The following is a 24608-nucleotide window of genomic DNA, read 5'->3' as shown; positions in this document are numbered from 1 at the left end:
AATCTTCGAGCATCCATAAACATATATTATGTATTTAATTGTTTAACTATTGTTTTTAAACTATTTGGATCAGCAAGAGTATCCGTCTGTTCAGTTGTCACCATAACTGAACTTATGAATGGCATCACCATAAACTTGTATTGCCTATATTGAGTACTAAAAGCCGTCTTATGAACATCGGACTCCTTCACCTTCACCTGATGATATCCCGACTGAAGATCTATCTTTGAGAAAATCGAAGCTCCTTGTAACTGATCAAACAAGTCTTCAATTCTAGGCAAGGGATACTTATTCTTGATGGTGACTCTATTCAGCTATCTATAATCAATGCAGAGTCGCATACTATCATCCTTCTTCTTCACGAATAATACCGGTGCACCCCATGAAGAACAACTCGGGCGAATAAAAACCTTGTCCAGCAACTATTGAATTTGGTCCTTCAGCTCTTTCATTTCGGCGGGTGGTAGATGATAGGGTGCCTTAGAAATTGGCACTGTACCCGACATCAACTCAATCAAAAATTCCACCTCTTGGTCCGGTGGAATGCCAGAAACATCATCAGTAAAGACGCTAGGAAAGTCTCTGACAACCTCAACATCCTCTAGCCTCTGACTGACAAGAACATGCGCTGAAGTAATACATGCTAGAAAAGCTTGGCAGTCTCGCTTCATAAGTTTTCTCGCATAGGTGCAGGAGATAATGTGCGGCATTTGCTTGTTCCTTGCTGTCTCAAAGACAAGATTTCTCGCTGGGTGGTCGAATAGTTACTGACCTCTGCCGAAAATCTATCAAAGCTCCATTCGAAGATAGCCAATACATGCTAAGAATGATGTCGAATTCAGGCATCGGGAGTACGGTAAGATCTGCCCGAACCACATTCTTTTGTAAACGAAGCTCCAGATTCTTCACAATACTTGATGTAACCATTTGATCACCAGAAGGAATAGAAAATTTAAAGCCCAATTCCAAATCCTCGGGTATAATATTTTGTCTCTTGATGAACGTCTCATATATGAATGAGTGTGTAGCCCTTGAATCCAGCAATGCATAGGTAGCTACACCTAAAATGAATATCCTTCATGCGACAAATATACCATCAAATCTAATCGTGTTGAAAACTTAAAGAATTCCTATAATTAATTACCCAAAATTTTCGAAAATTATCACTTTGACCCTTGACCATTCTCGAAAAACACACAATTTGTCCAAATAATTTTCGAAATTGCATTGCAACCCTTAAAGTTTTGAAATTCTACATTTTGGTCCTTTAGTTTTCGAAAATTGCGTCTTAGCCCCAAATAATTTCGAATTCAATCAATTCCAGCCCTAAACTTTCGAAATTAACTGTTTTGATACCTGAATTCCAGAAATTACGAAAATAGCCCCTGTTGTTTCTAGAATTCGCAAAACAGCCCCTGAACTTTCAAAACTTTGCAATTTAGTCCCTGAATTTTTGAAAATTCAAGATTTCACCTTAGAAGTTTTGGTCATCTAAATTTCAGTCCCCATACTTCTTAAAAATTATTTTTTGACCCCTGAAATTCTCAGCCTAGTGCAATTTACCCTTCAAACTCTCGATTTTGCACTTTGGTCCCTAAGTTTTTGATTTTTATGCAATGTACGCCCCATAATTTTGTTTCCTCCAATTTTAAGCCCTAAAATTATTAATTTGGTTCAATTCACTCCTTTGCATTATTAAAACTTATTTTTTATTCCCAATTTCTATAATTCTCAATGTCATCCTTTTATATCCAGCTAAGGTAGAGCATGCAACCTATTTTTTTCTAAGTTCCTATTATCTCAATCAATTCCCATAACTAATTTAACATTTCATGCGACAAAGGCAATATAAAAATGTTAAACAACCTAGTTACCAGTAATCAGAGCATGTCTGGCTCTGCCTCGCCCTCCTCAGCATGCATAATATAAGCTCTGCCAACAGTTGATCCTTTATTCTTTGGGTAGTCAGCGGCTTTATATCCTTCATCCTTGCAAATGAAACACTTTTATGTTCCTCACATGCACTTGCCAAAGTGTGAGCGATTGCATTCTTTTCACATTGGCATCTCTTCAGGTTTTGGGGCTCCAGACTGTAGTGGCTTCTGTTGCCCCGGTGGCTTCCACTGTCCTTGAGGCTTTTGTTGCCCTTAAGCTTTGAGAGGTCCCGTAAATTGCCTTTTGACCGGCTGAGAGTTCTGCTGGTGCTACTGCCTCTTGCGCTGCATCTGAAAATAAATATCCTTTAGGGCCTGCTCAGCTTGGAATGCACAAGCAGTGTCAGCTGCATAATCCATCGGTCACATCAATATCACATCACAGTGTATAGTAGGCCAAAGGCCATCCAAGAACTGCCTCATTTTCTCAGCAGCATCCCTAGCAATAAGGGGCACAAAGTGACAAACCCTATAAAATTTCCTAACGAACTCAGCAACCGACATGTCTCCCTGACGGAGAGTCATAAACTCCCTCTTCAAGCGTCCTCAAATGTCAGCCGTAAAATAATTCTCATAGAAAATGTTCTTGAATTGCACCCAAGTGAGGGTGGCTAGATTGACACCATGTTCAGCTCATTCCCACCACAGAGAAGCATCATCTCCCGGCATAAAAGTAGCACACCTAACTCAGTCAGCATCCCCCATATTCAGATAACGGAAATGCAACTCAATGGATCTAATCCAACCCTCAGCAACAAATGGGTCGGTGGTGCTAGAAATATCCTTCGGACCCAGCCTCCGGAAATAATCATACATATCATGATGTGCCCTCGGAGCCTCTCAAAGAAGTGTGTCATACCCTCCAGAACACGTGTAGCAGCATCCCTATTGGGAGGTGGGGGTGCATTCTCTCTACGATCCTCATGAGTCTCACCTTGTCTATCAGTACTAGGTGCGCGTCTAGGAGGCATTACATCTGAACGTTTTCCCAATTCTAAATGTAACCAACACACATTTAAATCTAAGCTTCTAACCATGCAACAAATAAAAAAATCATTTATCGAGAAACTTAAGCTTAAATATCAATTCACTTCAAAAAGCATTTAAACATGTAAATTAAGCATATAAACCGTGTAAACATGCAGGTACCATCATAAAAATTCATTTAAATCATTTAAACTTACAAACTTGAGGCATGACAACTGAGCTTTCTGGAACTGGTGATGTAAAGGATCGAGTGTGCTAGTGACTTCGAAGACATTTCAAACACTACATTCTCCAATGAGCTGCAATAGCTCGTGTTCTAAGAATGTTAACACCGATGAATTAAATCGAGTTTGGTTTTAAAATCAAGCGGAAAAAACTCCAAGTAATCCTTTGTGAAGAAGACTGTTATATTAGAAAACATTTTATATTATATAAACTGAATAACTGAAAAAAGGGTAGATTAGTTTTTGAATTCATCAGTTCAGTTATGGTGACAACTGAATTGACGGATACTTCTAACTGATCCAAACAGTTTGAAAACGGTAATTAATCAGTTAAATACACAAGATATGTTTATGGATGTTCGGAGAATTCAACTGCTCCTACGTCACCCCTTTTACTACATCGAGTAGGATCCATTAGAAGACTTTGATTTACAAACTAGTTGTACAAACCCACTCTACTTAGGACTTACCCACTGCCTAACTGAACTCCTAGTCTAGACTGAAGGCAGCACCTTCCAGCCAACACTTCTTTTACGTCTATGTGAGAAAAACTACATACACAAGTTTAACGTCTTTGTGCAAGACGGTATTTGAGTGGTGGTGAAAGTGTTTGTGTGTGTGAGAACTGAACAAATATGTTCTCACACACTGAGGGAAACAAGCTTCTAATCTAAGCTGATATGATTGTGAAGAGTTCCCTCAAGGTTGATTGCTTCTGAAAGCTGATGTGCAATGTGCGTGCCCTTTCTTTTCTCTCGTATTTGCGTTGAAGCTTCTTGTCTCTGTATATTGAGTCTTCATTGATCTTCTCTTTATATAGGCGGGAAAATTGATCTTACAGTGTGACTCAATTATTGTATATGTTGCATCTTGAATTCGTTTCTTGGACTTTGTGTCTCGACTTTTCGACTGTCCTTCTGAAACATTTTGTCTTTAATGCTCTGATGCAACATCCATTATTGTCATTTGACTGGACAATTACTTTGTAGATTTTTGTATAGCTGGAATCCTCATAAAGAGTTTGTCTTCATCTACAACTGAAAGTTTCTGACTGATACTTCGAACTAGTCAGCTGAACTGATCTTCAGTTGGGCTGGTGAAATCAGTTGACTCATCCATCAGTTGAACTGATTTCACTCTCGTTCAGTTGAACTGATCAGCTGGGTTTCTTCATCAGTTGAACACTCCTTTGACTGGCCAGGCTTCTGATGTTCTCCTGCTGAACCACCTATCAACTGGACAATCAGCTAGACTACTCAATTGGCATAAAAGTTAGACTGATTCAGTTTGTGCGATCAGTTGAGTCCTTAGTTTGTGATGTAAACAGCTCGTGACTAATCCTAGCTTCTGCACACTAAAGTAGATTATTAGTAACAAAAATTAACAAATTTTGTTAACATCAAAATCAAGATTGCAAACTTGAAAAGTTTCAACATAGTGGCACAACCATTTGTAAGAACGTTGCTCTGATATCAACTGAAACGTTTACTACTCGTTTTTCTTTAAAACATACTAGAGAATTTTTTCTCAAATGCTTTTGGCCGAACTATACTATACATATATATATATTTGCAATCAAAATAAACAAACCAACCTATTATTTTAAAATCCAAAAGCGCAGTGCAAAATATAAAATCGTCAAACCAAACCTAAAACTATCATTTTTCAGAAATAGCATAAAAACTACTCAAAAGCAAAAAATTCATAAAATCTCTGAAGTACTCTTAAATCATCATAATAGTGCGGAAAACTAGCAAGTTCCTCGGGTTTGTGCACCATCAGTCCAACCAGTTCAAACATCAAGTCCTCCAATATCATCATAAACATCCTCACCTGCATTATTCACACCTACTGAGTCTATTGACTCTGGAAACCTTAACCATAATAACAAGTACTACATATACATTCACATGCAACAGTGAAAATACTTTTAATAAAATAGCTTTTCATGAAAATACATAACTTTAAACCCTTCTTTCATCATAACCTTTTCAATTTCATCATATACATATACATTTTCATTTATTGAATTCAGATCATTAATTGTGACTTTCATATCAGCTGTTGGTCGATTGATCAATCTTACGTATAACCATGGTACCAGGCGGCGGGGACATCAACGACACTCTCACCCGTCAACTGAGCCTTGGCCTTACATGTCATCATATCCTTTCGTATTCGTATTCGTATTAGTCACAATCAAATCACCTCCTTCAAAACCTTTTATCATATCCATCACTTATAAAAATCCATGCATATATATCATTTTTTTAAACCAAGCATGTAACAGATCTTTTAACTTTATCGTTTTTCATCATGAAATCTCATAGCCTTTCAAAATAAACATTTTAACATTCATTACAGCCTTCAGGGCACTGTCATGTTTTCCAACATTTTTTAGGTGTAAAATGACTGTTTTCGCCCTGAAACCCTAACTTTCCCAATTTACCCTTGGACCTTAAAAAGACGCCCAGAATCCATCCAAACTTAACATAAAACCTTAAAATACAACCATAATTATTTCTTAGACGTAAACCTAAGATCATCGACTCAATTCGCAATTCTTTTTAAAACTTGAACCTACGTCTCGATTTTAACATGAATCAACTCGAAACTTAACCAAACTTTTACTATAGCTTATTAACACCTAACTAACCCCTTTTCATCCCAAATCAAGCCATTTAGAAACCTTGGAAAAGCCTAGAAGGCTACTGAATTTCTGCACATTAGTCGACCAAAACCTAGCCCTAAGCCATCTTCAAACCCTTCGACCCTAGACCCTAACCGAGTGGACCGGACCCTAACCAACCCTCTAGACCAAACCCTTAGGACTCTACTAGACCAGCCTCTACAGTCCCTACACTTGCAACCATCCACTTGAGCCCCTACAACACTCGCGTGACCCAAGCCTCACGCTCCTGCCCTAGCCCTTGCACCATCCTTCCCTAAACCCATCTAGGACCATGACTAGACCCTCTTATGACCCCTGGACATGACCCAAATGCAGTACGAGCCTGCACCTTCCTAGCCACCAAAACCGAAACCCTAGCTTGTTTGAAACTCAAAAACATGCAGCCCTTGTCCTTACTTATTCCAGTCTTCAACCATGCACCTAGGGTCCCTAATTCCTCTAAAATTCATCCCTTCTAATGGCCCTACCATGGTTATCCCCTTTTTTCATCAATAACATGAAGAATTATGCAAGAAAAACCATGATTTTCTATGTATATGCCATAAAAATGAAAATAAAAGAAGGGTATCATATATTACATTGAAGCATGTATAAACAAATATAATATGGTATGAACGATGAGTAAAAGAGGAGTAAGGTATGCTTTTGCGTGTTTCAAGCACGAAAACAATTCTAGACTCGAGGGACGTTGACGGAGAGACGGGGGATCCTTGTTACGTTTTACCTATTCAAAGTCAACACGAAAAAGCTCCTTGTCATGCGTGTGTGTGTGGTGTTCGGCTACTATGGAAGAGTCCTAGTTCTCTTGTTGTGTGCGTGAGCTTGATGTGTAGTTTAGGGCTTGGAACTCTAATTTTGGTTATAAAATACTTAGGTAGGAGTTAGGCCTAATAACCTTGGTATAACAGGCCCATTATAAGGCAGGTAAAATATTTCGTTTATGAAAATTTCCGAAAATATTAGTCGAGTTCCCAAAAAATTCTTATTTTCTTCAAAAATCGATTACCCGTTTAAATACGACTCGGCGAGTAAAAACACCTCAAAGGACCCTATTTTCAAAAATAACATATAAAATGTACCATATATTAAATAATTAAAAATAATCATTTAATAAAAGTATTTTTCCTTTACAGTCTCCGATCTCTGCTCCTCGATCGCGTCTCGAATACCCCTTAAAAACACAATTTTATGCATTCTAATCAAAAACCATAATTTAAACATGTAGACATGCTTACCACATTTAATTAATGTAATTAAAACAAATTAATTAGGTATTTTCTATTTTTCCTAGATTTGCATGCAGTTGGGTTACGTTATCGCATTTTGGACCTTATAACTAATGATGTACAACCACAACCACAGACTATTTCGTTTGATATTTGATAAAAACTTGGACAGCCTAAGGGAGGGTTGTTCACTTTATCATCAAATTATCACTCATCTATATGAATGGATATCTTCGTGCTCTTACCAATAAAATATGATGTTTATATCACATATGGTAGTATCAAGTTCAAGCGATCTTTATCCTTATTTTTGGCAGCTGAATCGATTATGAACCTATTTAAAATATACATTTCACTTTCTAATGAGTTTCATGATCTTATATTTTGAGGCATAACTCATTATATCTATTGTATACTGAAGGACTTTATCTATACAACTTGAATGTGTATAAAGATAAAGTAAATATTATAAATGGATGAAACCATAAAATATTATTAAAATAATGATTTTTTTACATAAGAGTAAAAAAATGTCCAAGCCACAAGTTGGATCGCTGGGCACCTACTCTAACAGTAGTATCATTGCTAATAAGATGCCAGAATGTCTGATAAAATGGTGCAGTATATCCATCTAGTCCAGGCGCTTTTTATGGGTGAATATCAAATGCCGCCCTTTTGATCTCTTATTCATAAAATGGGGCACAAAGAGTGGCATTAATTTTCTCATCCATAATATATATATGGTGTGTATGTGTGTATGTTGTGTGTGTATTATTAATAAATCTATACATGCACATATATTATATGCATAGACATAATATTTAAAATTAAATAATCATTATTTAATTTCTTTAATTAATTTATCAGTTAATTAATTCTAGACCCATCTGGAATGTTCTTCACTTCGATTACATCCTTCGATATGTCCACAACATAAATGAGGTGCCCCTATCCTCCTTTCGCTAAAGCATGTTGTGCCTTTACAACAGACACTACTAGCATTGGAGGTCGAGCTTCCTCACTGAAAAAGAACCAATTCTCGTCTCTTTCTGGGCGAAACTAAACGAGACGTTGATAATATTCTATGGCCAATATCATCAAATTGGCATACAAGTATTTTCCCTCAAACTATATCAAACAATCTACTACAAGCCGCTTAGTTAAAATCTCTTGTCTCATCGGTGAAGACACCGACATTAAAACATCTAATGATAGCTTATGTTTCTTAACAAACATTGATGCTATGAACCTGTGTCAATTAAAACATAAGTAGGGATATCATATAAAAGGAAATTACCTGCAATGACTCTCTTATTTTGCTCCTCAACTTGCCTTAGTTTAGGGCAAACACTTTCTACTAGACTCGTAGGTGTTGCTGAGATCCTTGAGATATTTCTCCATGACGAGAAACTTGCGTAGGAAAATCTTTCTATTGTGTAGTGGCCTCATATTTTTTTCCACTGCAAGACTCTACCATAGAACCTCTGCCTCCACTCCGATCCTCCAAGTTATGGCAATTCCTCTTCCTGTGGAAAAAAACACCACAATTGAAACAAGCACATGTCACTCTTCAACATTTCTCTATCTGGTGATTGCCTTCGCAGTGGCTACATTGCAGCTTTTTCTTACCAAAACTATGCACTCCTTCAGAACCGGAATAAGAAGAAGATATAAACTTATTGAAAGACTGACCTCTCGGTCCTAATGAACTAGAACTTTTTCTAACTTGCATAGCCTTTCTCCTAAAAATACTGATTCCAGATTGACGACAACGATTCACTAATCCTTCATATGAAATCAGATCATCAAAGACAGAAACCCGATAAAAATCTTCTGGTTCAAACCATTTAAAAAATGATAATATTTTGCTATAGAATTCTCACTGATGTGAGGAGCGTACGACAGATCTGTAAAATGCTTTTGGTAATCAGCAATGTTCGAATCTCCTTGCTTAATGGTCAACAGTTTAATCTTCTTCGCCTGACGAAGAGCAAGCAGAAAGTGATGATTGATGAAGTCCTGATGGAAATGTTCCCAACGAATCCGCCCTTCTTGCTGAACTAAAATGGCATAAACAGGTTTCCAGCATTTTCGAGCTTGTCCTTGGATCATGAAATCGACTACCTCCATCTTCTCATCCTTGCCATAGTGTAGCACTCGAAAACACTGTTTCATGATATCTACTCAAGCTTCAGCAAAATCAGCACCCTCATCTCCTGTCAACGGTGGAGGTCCAATTTTCATTAAATCCATAACATTGACGAGGTTCTTACGTCTCCTTTCATCATGGTTTCGGTGATGCCTTCTGTCACGATTTCTACGACGATGTTCTCAGCCAGCCTCATCATCACTATAATGGTCATGTCCCACACTTCCATGAATGCTTCCATCTCCTGAAATCTGAAAGAAAACCAAAATCTACCTCCAAATCCTCGAAATAGAATTACTAATGTCCCAAAAAGCTTTGCATGCTCTGATATCACTAAATGTAGCACCTTTACTTGAGCCACTATTAAATAGACTAATAATCATGCAAAATTTAAAAATTAATAACAAAAATTAACAATGGAAACCAAATAACTTAATCATTTTACAATCCAAACAAAAACAGAACAATAATCGCGGCCTTAAATGTTAATAAAACCATATCAAAAAGATAATCATGTACGAGAATACGATAAACTAATAAAACCTCCACTAGATCACCATAGAAAAACCTAACTGCTCTAGCCACTGCTTTAGTCGTCTGAACCGTCCAACCTAAAACTTGCCTCATGAAATGGGGATGCCCAATATGAAAACAAGGACGTGAGCACAATCGCCCAATACGAGAATGTACGATTACAAAAATTGATACGATGAATGTGAAATGCAATATGCTCGGATATCAAGGATCAAGTCAATAATCTCATGCTCAGTCCTATAGACGTCTGAATGTGTAGTCTCTGATCTGCCCTAGGCATGTTTGGACTCTCACACTCATCATCAAGACGTGGACCTACAATGTCCAATGTCATCAGAACTCGCGAGTTCCATCACACACTATAGTTCTCAATGCCCAATCTTCCACAATACAGAATAGGGTTGAGCGGTCCCGACAAGCGGGGTATATCTCAAAAGATATTAGGCCCAACGTGATATGTCATGCACAGTATGCCAAAGCGGTTTTGCATGATTTCCGTCGCTAATTTTTTCAGTAAAAGAAAAAAATTACTTTTAATAATTTAATAAATATAAAAAAACTTACAATCTTACTATGCTAACAATATTCCTGATCTTAACTAACACTTAAAAATTTACTAAAAATTAAAGCGAAAAAATTTACTCTAAACCGAAATTAAAATCGTGTAAGTGAGAAAAATTTTAAGTGTTGTGAAGTGGTGTGGAGGAAAATTGACCGAAAACAGTGATACAATATGCGACGGTTTTTTTGTAACCAGCGACGGTACTTTCATAAACCTTCGCTATTAGCGACAGTTAAACAAACACCATCGCAATTAGCGACAGTTATGAGTCAAACAGTCGCAATATAACGACGGTTATGCATAAATGTTGCTAAATTTAGCGACGGTTTTTCTACTGACCGTCGCTAATTTAAAAATCGCGACGGTTTTGCTTAAAACCGTTGCAAAATTTAATAGTTTTGTAAAAAAATAATTCGAAGACAACGGTTTTTGTAAAACTATTGTCTTCTACAATATAAAACAATAAGAAAAGACAACGTTTTACAAAAACCGTTGTCGTAGAACTAAAAAACTCAGCTGAAAGACAACGATTTAAACAAACCGTTGTCTTTGACCCTTTACAAAACACATATAAACCATTGTCGTAGCTCAAAAAACACGCTCATAGACAATGGTTTTTAAAAACCATTTTCGTAGATATATAAAAGACAACAGTTTTGAAGAGACTGTTGTCTATGAGTGGATTTTTTTAGGCTACGACAACGGTTTTTGTTGAAATCGTTGTTAAAAGTAAAAAGACAACGGTTTTAATAAAAACCGTTGTCTTTGATGTGTTGTTGAGTGTGTATTTTCTTGTAGTGATATTTCTATTTAAGACTTTAGGATTATACATGCATCTATAGTCATCCCGCTAATGATGTCTCGATCTGCGTGTCTCAATTCACCAGCCACTCCTTGAGTCGACACTTAGCTCCGAAGCTTCCCAACACTAAACTGTCCTAGAAACTGGATAGAAAACCTAAAGTATATAGCTAAAACTTGAGAGAGAGTAGGTGAGGGAAAGCGGTGTAGGAAAAAAATGCAATCAGATTTCATTTATAAGCTGCATCCCCTAGTTCAGAAGATCCAAAATCAATCTTATCTGTCATGTGTTATAATCTCATTCGTCTAGTTGGATTTCTCGGAATAATGTAATCTGAAGTAGATTGAGTGGTTTATTTTAAATTCGATGGATTCCAATAGGTTGATCCGGAATTATCAATTTCCTAAATTTATTGGTGGATCCCAATATGTTGATCCTTAATTAGTCAATTCCTTTTCAATCATGCATTAATTAATAATTCATTCAAATGAGGATTCCGTTCATTAAATCTAGCCACTGAAACATCCATACCAACGAGCAGTGAAAAGTTTTCCAGTATAAAATCTCCTGACCAAAAAACTATGAGAAAAAATCAGTCTAAATTTAACTCTTATTTTAAAAGGAATCAAGCTGATGATAATTAGGCTTGTTTTAATTGTGAAAATTAATGTCATTTTATTGAAGACTACAATAGAAATAATAATGAAAATAAGCCCTGTGAAAGGAGGCTCAAAATGACCGAAGACCATTAAAAAAAAAAAAGGACCAGAAGGTGCTTGTTGCTGAGGATAGAAAAGTAAGTATATTGATTCAGATTCAAATCCTTCATGCTTAGAGACCTCTTCCAAAGAGAGTGAGGAAGATAAATTCAATGTCTAATGGCAGACATCGAGCTAGAGATCCCAAAGTCGAGCCAGAAACTGCTGATGAAGTAGTAATTGATTTTGGCTCAGATGAATTTACACGAGAAGGTCTCGTCGCATCACTACATAGCATGGTAGATGAGTTTAAAGTACTTTTGCAATCATTCAGGGAATTCAAGACAGAAAATAAAATCCTAAAAGACAAGTCTAATGATGATTCGGTCACTGGTTTTCCCAAAATTGAAATTTTCAAGGACAAAGTTTGTTCATCTTTTCAGTTTGGAAAGCAAAGTTAGGTCATTTTTTAAGAATAAATGGTATAACTCATCAACCCTAAGTAGATAACTATTGCATATGGATTTATTTGGTCATATCCTAGTCATTAGCTTATAGAAAATGAAATACTCTCTAGTTGTTGATGATGATTTCTCAATATTTACTTGGATAATTTTTTAAAAATCAAAAGAACAAAATGCTGCTCAACTGGTCAAAATTTTCAAAAGACTTTTAAATGAAAAATAAAAAATAATTGACAAAATCAAATCTGATAGAAGAACTGAATTTGTCAACCAAACTTTGTCTACTTTTTTAGAAAGCCGTGAAATCAAGCATGAATTCTATTCAGCTAGAACACTTCAACAAAATGAAGTTGCTGAAAAGATGAATATAACTCTTAAAGAAGCTGCTATAACAATGCTTACTGATTATGGTATTTCTCAAAAGTTTTAAGCTGAGGTAATGAACACTTTATACTATACTCAAAACAGATGAATGATTAAATCAAATGTTCCACATTTTATACCATATACGACTAGAGAAATACGTATGGTATTTTTTATCCTTAATTTTCTTATATTCGTCTAGAAAACATTGTATACAATTAAAATTATTATATCGTGTATATTTGTGTAAAAAAATGGTACAAAAATTGAGGTTAATCTATGTTACATCAGGAGTATTTTTCTACCTATTCAAATATCGTTAATCATGTAGGTCCCTCATATTTTTTATGAATGTTAATATATATTTTGTTGATCTAAAGACTAACATTTGATCACATATTAAGAGAATAAATAATCCAGATGTAGCATAGAATAATCCCAAAAAATAGAGTATAAAATTAAATTCCAAAATTTCTCCCTACAAAATCCTAGTAATAAATTCTCTCTCCATAGTTATTAAATATTAATACCCTTTTATCGGTTCAATCCAAGTCAAGATTTAGCAACTCTCAACATGAATCAATTCGTCCTTTTCCACAACGTGTTTTGAGGGTTATTGTGAAAAATGCACTTCACTTTCTTACTTTTTCTTAGTGACCTTGACCAAATATTCATATTTAATTTAAATTAAAGATAGAGAAATAATTTAAGGGCAATTTGGAGAAAAATACATCTGTCTATGATTTATTTAAGATTCAGTACCCAGGAGTTTTTTTTTGTATTTTAATACCTGACAAAAGATCAATTTAGTTTTTAATACATGTTTTATGCATTTTTACTTTTTTACCCTTTTGATTAATAAAAAATGATATAAATACATATTTTTATTGGTCATCTTCTTTTTCTACTCACCATTCCCAATGCATTTGGATGACATGTAAATTGAATTTAAATTTAAAAAAAAAACAAATTCTCAACTAATTGAACTTTTTGAAATACTTAGTTTTACTTGCGAAATACTTAATTTCAATTTTAAAATACTTGATTTAGTAAATAAAATACTCAGAATGTGTATTAAAATACTGAATATTCGAATATGCAACGCAAGTTCACCAAATGCTCGCATTTCCATCCAAGATCCATTTGGATGACATTTTCATTTCATTTAATTATTTTTTTATTGTTAAAAAAATAAATTCGCAACTAAGCATTGAACTTTTTCAAGTATTTAGTTTTACTTGCGAAATACCTAATTTCAATTTTAAAATACTTGATTTGGTAAATGAGATACTCAAAATGGGTATTAAAATACTGGATATTTGAATATGCAACGTAAGTTCACCAAATGCTCGCATTCCATCCAATATGCATTTGGATGACATGTTCATTTCATTTAATTATTTTTTAAAAAAAATTCGCAACTAAGCATTGAACATTTTGAAGTACTTACTTTTATTTACGAAATACCTAATTTCAATTTTAAATACTTCATTTGATAATTGAGATACTCATAAAAATTAATAAAATACTGGATATTCTAGTAGGCAATGTAAGTTCACCAAGTGCTCGCATTTCTATCCAAGATGCATTTAGATGACATGTACATTTCATTTAAATATTTTTTTATTTTTAAAAGAAAAACAAATTTGCAACTAAGCATTTAACTTTTTCAAATACTTAGTTTTACTTGCGAAATACCTAATTTCAATTTTAAAATACTTGATTTGGTAAATGAGATACTCAGAATGAGTATTAAAATAGTGGATATTCGAATTTGCAACGTAAATTCACCAAGTGCACGCATTTTCATCCAAGATATATTTGGATGACATGTTCATTTCATTTAATTTTTTTTTATTGTTAAAAAAAAAAACAAATTCGCAACTAAGCATCGAACTTTTTGAAGTACTTAGTTTTACTTGCGAAATACCTAATTTCAATTTTAAAATACTTGATTTGGTAAATGAAATACTCAGAATGAGTATTAAAATACTTGATATTAGAATATGCATCGTAAGTTCACCAAATGCTCACATTTCCATCCAAGATACATTTGGATGATATGTTCATTTCATTTAATTATTTTTTTATTGTTTAAAAAAACAAATTTGTAACTAATCATTGAACTTTTTCAAGTACTTAGTTTTACTTGCGAAATACCTAATTTCAATTTTAAAATATTTGATTTGGTAAATGAGATAGAATGGGTATTAAAATACTGGATATTCGAATATGCAACGTAAGTTCACCAAGTGCTTACATTTCCATCCAAGATGCATTTGGATGACATGTTCATTTCATTTAATTATTTTTTTATTGTTAAAAAAACAAATTCGTAACTAAGGATTGAACTTTTTCAAATACTTAGTTTACTTGCGAAATACTTAATTTCAATTTTAATATACTTGATTGGGTAAATGAGATACTCAGAATGAGTCTTAAAATGTTGGATATTCGAATATGCAATGTAAGTTCACCAAGTGCTAGCATTTCCATCCAAGATACATTTGGATGACATGTTCATTTCATTTAATAGTTTTTTTAATTGTAAAAAAAAAAACAAATTCGCAACTAAGTATTGAACTTTTTCAAGTACTTAGTTTTATTTGCGAAATATCTAATTTCAGTTTTAAAATATTTGATTTGGTAAATGAGATACTCAAAATGAGTATTAAAATACTGGATATTCGAATATGTAACGTAAGTTCATCAAGTGCTCGCGTAAGATGTATTTGGATGACATGTTCAAGGACATTTCAGCAGCCACAAAGCTTTGAAGGAGAAAAAAAGGCTTAGAGCGAAGATTAGAAGATTTCCGGACAATGTTCTTCGAGAGTAGTCCGTGATAGGAACGAGTAGCATAATCCGTGGATTTACAATTTACAGAGAAATATGAAGTCGGATACACGTTGATAGTCATAGTTCAGTAGGTCGAAAGCTATGAGATTTAATAAAACGACATGCAATTCACCATTTATAAATAATTAAAGAGAGTTAATTACTTCACTGAGTTGAATTAGTTTGGCATAGCTTGAGAGGGCGTGTTCAGTTGGATATGAAATCTCGTCGAAAGCATAGATCATTGTCGAACGAATTAAGTAGATTAGCGAGGGGTAGGTGAACCGAGATTCACAACAAATTCATTTCTCATTGAACTTTAATCAATCATTCTAACTTATTTATTTCATCATTTAATCCTTGAACCATTTCATTGAGTTTTTATTTAATAATCGTAGTAGTAAACAATCATCTAAAGTATCGCTGCTAAAAATTGAATAACTGAGAATAATAATTGAGAAATACAGTCATTAGACAATGAAAGTTTTGCTCAATCACTAAGCATGGAACATTTTGACATCATGCACTTGCGATTATTGAAAGTCAATGACTATATTATTACTTGACATCGTGCACTTGCGATTATTTTGAGCTTGAATATTATTAATTTTTACTAAGAATTTTACAATGAAATTTTTGCTCGATCACTAATCATGGATTACATATTCATCTTATTTAATATTTTTTTGGTAAAAAAATTCTCAAATAAGCATGAAAATTTAAAAATACTTAGTTTTACTTGAGAAGTACCTAATTTGAGTTTGTAAATACTTGATTTCGTAAATGAGATACTCACAATATGCATTAAAATACTAGATATTCAAATATGCAATCTTTCCATGGAAAATTCATTAGTATACTTATTCATATCATTTAAATAAATAAACATAGTTCATTATTCATCATGGACTAATTGAGAGATGCATTATGAACATAGTTCGTAAATGAGCTTGAAGTTTGCACTTTAAGCATATCTATCGATTCTTGGATCAATGATTTATAAAATACTCATAAATATTAATTGACAATACTTTTTGATATTCATTGAATGACTTATTTGACAATTATACTTATTTGACATAATACTTATTGGTAATTATTCATTATATTTATTAGTATTTTTTTCTTTAAATGAGATGAATATGTCATCCAAATGCATATTCCAAGGAAAGATAAACACTTGGTGAGCTTACGTTGCATATTCGAATATCCAGTATTCTATTACATATTATGAGTATCTCATGTACCAAATTAAATATTTGCAATCTCAAATTAGGTACTTCTCAAATAAAAACAAATACTTTAAAATTTTTATGCTTAGTTGGGAATTTGTTTTTTCTTTTACAAAAAAAATATTAAATGATATGAATATGTCATCCAAATGCTTATTCTATGGAAATATCAATACTTGGTGAACTTACGTTGCCTATCGAATATATAGTATTTTAATACATATTGTGAGTATCTCATTTACGAAATCAAGTATTTGCAAACTCAAATTAGGTACTTCTCAAGTAAAACTAAGTACTTTAAAATTTTCATGCTTAGTTGAGAATTTTTTTTTTTTAATTATTAAATGAGATGAATATGTCATCCAAATATATCTTCCATAAAAATACCAACACTTGATGAACTTACGTTGCTTATTCGAATATCCAGTATTTTAATACATATTGTGAGTATCTCATTTACGAAATCAAGTATTTGCAAACTCAAATTAAAATACTTCTCATTTAGAAAGTAATATAAAGTAATGGTAGACTCGAATTAGATATTTTTTGTATTAATTTAGATATCACATTTTAACTTCACAAATGACACATCAAAAGTCACTCAATATTACTAACTATATTTTTTTATATCCCGAAATAATCAAAATTGAGTCTTAAAATGGTAAAATCAAGTATATGTGAAATCAAATAGGTACTATTTGTACCAATTTTGGGTAGCACGTTTTTTATTCACAAATCTCATCATAAAAAAATATTCAATATTATCTTCAAATTATATATTTTGACATACTCAATCGAATTTGAGTATTTAAAAGGTAAAATCAAGTGTTTGTGAACTCGAATTATGTATTATTTGTATTAATTTAGGTATCACATTTTTGTTTCACGAATATCATCATCGGTGTCACTTAATATTAACTTCAAATTATATTTTGGCATCCTCAAATAATTGGATATGAGTATTTACGGGGTAAAATAATGTATTTATATATTCTAATTAGATACTCTTTGTACCAATTTAAGTATCACATTTTAACTTCACAAATGACACAATCAAAAGTCACTTAATATTACTTGAAACTTAAGTATTTTCCTACACATTTGAAGTATTCAAATAGCCAAAATCAAATATTTGGAACCCGGAAATAGGTATTTTATTGATCAAAATAAGTAATTTTTCTAATTCAACAATGAGTGAGAAACTGTGTTTTTTCAAAAATTAGATGACATGAATAAGTCATCTTAATACATTTTCATGAAAATACCAACTTTATTGAATTTATTGTGATAACTCGAAGATCCAATATTTTCTTACACATTTGGAGTATTCAAAGAGTAAAATCAAGCATTTGGAACTCCAAAATAGATATTTTGTTGGTCAAAATAAATACTTAATCTTATTTCATGATGAGTGATGACCTATGTTTTTTTTAAAAAAATAAAATGACATGAATAAGTCATCCTAATGCATTTTTCATGAAAATACCAACAATGACTGAATTTACGGTGAATGCTCGAAAATATAGTATTTTCTTATATATTTGGAGTATTCAAATAGCAAAATCAAGTATCTGAAACCCCATAATAGGTACTTTGTATGTCAAAATAAGTATTTACTTTTATTCCATGATAATTGAGAAACAATATTTTGATAAAATTATATTTTAAATGGAGAAAAATGATATAATTTTGATGGATAAAATAATATATTTATTTAAATAATAAAGGGTAAAAATGTAAAGTTTGCTTAATGGGTAGTTAAAACTAAATGTATAGAATTGTCAGGTACTGATTTATAAAAAATTATGGCTAGTTACTGAATTTTAATGAAAACATTGACAGATGTATTTTTGGGAAATTTACCGATAATTTAATATTCATTAAATATTCATATGCTAATTATGAAATTCCAATTTTTTATTTCTTAAAAATTTGTGTTCGATGATATGCAAGTTAAAAAAATTGCATTGATTCACACTTTTAGCAAGGATATGGATATAGTGTTGTGAGTAATATCCACAAGAAATCAATAAATAACAACTTTATTATAAATTTGAAGGAGGTTATCATAAATTCAAAATCTTTCAATTTAAATCCATATATATATATATATATAGTATAAGCACGGTGTCGATTTTCTACTTTATGTTGTAAATATAAGATTATTACATTAAATATTATTAAATTATAGTGAATTTATATTTATGGAAGAGGATACTTTAAAATATAATTCATTGATTTATAACTCACATATATTATAGCATACCAAAGAAATAGCATAATTATTATTATTTTTAAAAATCATAATTAAAACTGATTTTTTAAATTTATAGTTATTTAGTTCAAATCTTTAAAAATATACATCGATCTAAGTACAAGATTTTAATTGCTCCAAACGGGATTGATGCCCATATTTTGATAGAGTTTTTTCTATCTGCTGGAAAATTATGATTGACGATAATGATATCATTTAAGTATTTTTAACGTATTCCAACTACTTTTTCACACATTAATTAATCATTTTTATTATTTTTTTCACACATATCCAACCCTTTTAACTCGTTTTAAAATAAGAATATAAAATTATAAGAAATTTAAATTCTATACCAAATCCAAAATTAAATTTTCTTACCCATCTATTCTATATTATCGAGCACGAGATTATTATCGCCTCTATACATAACTTGTGCATGTAAATTAAAGAATTTTCGTGTTAAGTAATTTTTATGTAAAAAAATCTAAAATATTTTGGAGATTGTTGTTACAAGACTTTATAATAATAATTAATTAGAATAATTTATGACATATGATAAGTTTTGTTATTTATAAATTTATGTATTTTATAGACTAGATATTTAATTAAAAAAATCTCGTAGTTAAATTTAAATAAAATCGAGACATGCAGTTTTGTATCTCCATAAATTTACTATAATTTAGTTTTTTTATTTCAATATTAAAAAATATATAAAAATATGAATATGGAGATTGAGACAATTTCATAAGATTTTCAGTCGGAAAAATAAAATAAAGAATACAAATGATTATGAAGAGAGAGCTGTAAGAGAAAAGCGCGTACTAGAAGTTTTTGTTGTCTACGCGGTTCCCTCCTCTCATTATAAACCCACCATTTAAGTTCAATTTTCTAACTCGTACGCATCGAATTCCCCTGAAACCTTAAAATTCTCGAGCTGCCCAAAAAGGGATGCTGCAATCCTGCTGTTTCAGGTGCTTGGGGTGGCGAAACACAGATAGTTTGATGTGGCACACGGACCTCGACCCGCACGCCTCTGGAGACTTCTCGATAGCGGTGGTGCAGGCGAATTCCGTCCTGGAGGATCAGAGCCAGGTGTTTACGTCGCCGTCCGCCACCTACGTCGGAGTTTACGACGGCCATGGTGGGCCGGAGGCTTCCCGCTTCGTCAATCGTCACCTCTTCCCTTATCTCCACAGTAAATTCTTTCTCTGAATTTTGTTTTGGCATTTTTTTTTTGGTTTTGTGTTTCCATACACGAAGTTTGAATTTTGTGTTCATGGGATAGTTGGGTTTTAGAGTTATTTTTTGTGAATATTTTTTTGAATCACAGTGCAAGACGATAAGTTAAAAACAAAGTTTGTTTATTTTTACTCTGTTTCCTGTAGAATTTGCCACAGAGCATGGGGGTTTATCGGCAGATGTAATAAAGAAGGCTTTTAATGCGACAGAGGAAGATTTTACTCACTTAGTTAAGCGATCATTGCCACTCAAGCCGCAGATTGCTTCGGTGGGATCATGTTGCCTCGTTGGTGCAATTTCAGGTGGTGAATTATATGTGGCAAACTTGGGAGATTCAAGAGCTGTTCTTGGTAGGAGGGGATTCGATGGAGAGCATAATTCAGTTGTTGCAGAACGATTGTCGACCGATCATAATGTGTCGTGTGAGAATGTGCGAAGAGAGGTCGAAGCTTTGCATCCTGATGATTCACCTATTGTTGTCTATTACCGAGGTGTTTGGAGAATCCTTGCATATTCCGATGGCATTGAAGTCTCCCTTAAAAGTGCATCGGAGTGTAGAATCTAGATTTGGCGAGGTCTTTAATCTGTTCAATGATAGCTTTGGACTTTCTCATTACCTCGCTCGAGTCAAATCCCTTTCGGGAAAATCTGAAAACAAGTTTTAGTTATACTAAGAATGTGGTTGGTTGGGTATATTAAACAAAGTTAGATAAATAATCAAACATTTATCTACTATTTGGTTAAAATTTTAAGATACTTTAACAATCATTTTGACCCGGTTTAAGACCTATTTTTATGGATAATTAGTTGATTATTAATCTAACTAAACAAGTGGGATAAGCTATCAACACTCATCAAATTACATTTTTATCCTCTTATTTCTTATTCCATGTCAACACTCATCATTTTATACCATGTCAAATATTATTTTGTCGTTTATTAAAAATACGCAATCTACAAATATATTTCTAATAAATATAACAATAAAATTAATATTCAAAATATTATTACTATTTTAATTATTAATTAAATGCATATTTACAAATTAATTTTAATAATTATAAATTATAATTATAATTATAAATATTTAATTATCAATCAAATTAATTTAAAAATATTTATAAATATTTTAAAAAATAATAATATTATATTTATCACTAAATTTTATTTAATAGTAACATTCAAAAAATATTATTGTTATTTTAATTATTAAAGTAAATGCATAATTATAAATTTATTTTTAATAAATATATTTAAATTTATTTTAATAAATATAAATTATAATTTTAAATATTTAATTATATATCCAATTATTTTAAGAATATATATTTAATTATCACTTGGGGCATTTTGATCATTACAATAAAAATTTACAAAATTAATCCATTATTTTAAAATTATACCAAACACCATATTATTTATTCCACCATACTATTAATCTATATCTCTTATTTTTTAATCACTCTAATTACTAATCATTTACTTATCCCATCACACATATCAAACGGTGGTTAAGTGTATGAACAATCTCATCCGAGCCAATATCGTTCCAATGGTTTTTGAGAATTGGCATCCACCCAAAATTGCTTGTGTTTAAAGGGATTTGTCTTGGCTACTCTTCCAAGAATCGAATACACTGCCTGGTTAGATGTACGACTTTTATATTCTTTCATATTCGATCACAATCATAGCACATATTCTCATAATATCATCTGTCCTCCAGGTGTCAAGATCTATTGGCGACGTTTATTTGAAGAAACCAGAGTTTCACATAGATCCAATTTTCCAACGATATGGTAATCTTGTTCCCATGAAACGGCCACTTTTGTCTGCCGTACCCTCCATCTCGACTAGGAAGCTTAAAAGCCACAAGATTTGTTCCTAATATTCGCCTCCGATGGTCTCTGGGAACATCTCACCGACGACGCGGCAGTTCAAATAGTATCAATATACCCAAGAACTGTAAGCTTCACTCTCCTCGAACCATCCGCATGGACATCTTTGATTAGCTTTTTTCGGTTGAATTCATTTTGAACATGAAATCTCTTATTTCATTCATTTCTTGCCACTGCTTGTGCAAAAACACTAAACGAACAAGTCTTTCTTTTACTTTGTCGCAGGGGGTTGCTAGAAGATTAGTGGCTGCTGCTATTCACGAGGCGGCTATGAAGAGAGAAATGAGGTACAGAGATATCAAGAAAATCGAGAAGGGAATCCGAAGGCATTTCCATGATGACATAACGGTTATCGTTATTTATCTCGATAATCACAAACCGTCCAATTCCAACGGCAAAAGTGGTACCATCCGCAGCACCACTTCCCCTGTCGATATCTTTTCCTACAATTCAGACGAAGTCGAGGAAAGTTCAGGCAACAAGTTTCGTTACAGCGAGCAGGCGCCATTGAGCATAAAATATTGACAGTTTTACAAAAGAATTCATTGATATATTGGTACACAGGTTTGGTGTAGATTAACTCATGAATGAGGTAAACCTTCGGAAAGATAGAATTTTGTAAAGTAGGTTCTAAGTTCCGAGGGCCAATTCTAGTTTTGTTCTTTGATTGTGAAAGGTTGTTGTTGATCATATACCGACAGGAAATAAATTATATGTGTGTATCAGAAGTTAGTGTTGTGCTTTGGTGTTGTCAACACCAATATACAAAATGCACCGGAAATTAATTATTGAACACACACGTAAATTTTTTATAAATAAACAACAGATTTAAATTATGTACAAGTACGAATATTTGTGCAATGCTTCATTAAAAAATTCACTAGAAAATATGTAAGTCGTTTACACAAAACAATACTAGTGAGATCAACAAAATCAAATTTCTTGACACTCCAAAGAACTAAAATGCATCAAAACTCAAACCAAATACTAAATGTATAAACCAAAAATCGTATTGCTTAAAACCAAACGAAGTCACTCTTCACGCAGTGTTGTTCTTGAGTGTCATCAACACCAATCAGCAACACGAAAAGTATGTGAATCAATCACACAAACTCTTCACACGAAAATCTTCAATTCTGAACTCTATGTATGCTTAGAGAATACTCCAGCAGCTGCCTCGTTCTTTTATGGATATCCTGTATATATAATTCACCCATATCTTGGCCTTATTATCTTCTCATGGAACCAATCCTACAAACATGGAAACAAGAGTTTATTAGGAACAAAACTCTATTTTAAATCAAAGATAACTTATCTAAGGATAATTACCAAATATACATTATCTAAAGATAATTACCAAGAATAAATTATCTGGGAATAAATCTCATTATTAGATCAAGTCAAATTAGTCCAAAATTTCAAAACTGATAAATATAATATTTCAATATTATATAATTAAGAATACAATATTCATTCCAATCTCCATCTTTTTGTATTTCTAGACACATCATCCCAAAAATGACACAAATGGTCTTCTTCACATTTTGTCTAGCTCCCCTGGAGCAAAAGAATATCTCCCCCTGAATAAATGATTCATTTTAAGTTCTCCTCCTGAATTAAACAAGTTAGCCCACTTTTTTAGATAGGTGTTGTCAACACGAGTGCAGAACATAGTGCAAAACACAGAATCAAAAGAAAGTTTTACAACACTTGGGACCCAACCTGCACATTAACACACTCACGCTCTAAACAACCAGAAAGAGAGAGAAAAGAAAAAATCACCAATGACAAAAAAAAAACAAAAATAAAACAAAACAAATCCAATCAGTCATCAGTATCCTCTGCTGCAGCTTCTGTATCATCATATTTATCTTTATCAGCATCTGCAGCTTCAGCATTTGCAGATTTATCTGTATCAGCATCTGTTGTTTTTGTTACTCCCCCTTTGTGTCCAGAATGGACTGTCACATCCAGGAGCAACTTGTACTCGGCAATCTGATCTTCATAGTGTGCGATCAATTCCTTTGTATTCTGGATCTGCTTCAACCCAAAATCTATTTGAGCATGCAAAACAGAAGGAGATACTAGAAGATAACCCTGCGGTGTTGTGGTGGAAGAGGACATGATGTTGCCAACATCAGTGGCAACACCAGATGCAGACCAAGGAAGTAAGTTTGCAATTTCCTTTGAAATAAGTTGGGGCAATTTTCAGCGACTTCCCTATGTATATCAAGTGTTCGTCCTCTTTCTTGACAAAGCCTTGCGACTCTAGAATTCCATAGATGAGATATGGGAATGGAAGTCGAGTGGACTTCAGTCCACCTTCGGCAAAGTGCAAAACAGTCTGGAACATGAGATTGCCAAAGTTAAATCCGCCACCTGTTCCAATGGCATACAAGATAAACGCCTACGGGCATGTCACCACTGTCGCAATGCACGACGATGTCCAATTTATAATCGGTGTTTTGTGGAGAACAAAGTAAAAAGACGTCAAGTTTGCAGCAGCAAGTCGGTG

At 33.0% G+C, this 24608-nt stretch overlaps 1 protein-coding gene across 1 annotated transcript; it reads left to right on the top strand.

Moving 5' to 3' along the window:
• The first annotated feature begins 19826 nt into the window (after positions 1-19826).
• Positions 19827-22670, top strand: LOC142542245 (putative protein phosphatase 2C 63). The gene is given in 5 exon segments (XM_075648769.1): positions 19827-20154; positions 20345-20699; positions 21903-22059; positions 22062-22160; positions 22319-22670. Coding segments are annotated over 5 exon segments (1158 nt in total). The 5' UTR covers positions 19827-19907; the 3' UTR covers positions 22619-22670.
• Positions 22671-24608: the final 1938 nt, after the last annotated feature.

This window comes from Primulina tabacum, chromosome 1 (genome assembly GCF_025594145.1).
Source record: "Primulina tabacum isolate GXHZ01 chromosome 1, ASM2559414v2, whole genome shotgun sequence".
In the NCBI taxonomy this organism is placed as follows: Eukaryota; Viridiplantae; Streptophyta; class Magnoliopsida; order Lamiales; family Gesneriaceae; genus Primulina; species Primulina tabacum.
This window is presented reverse-complemented; position numbering and strand designations above follow the sequence as displayed.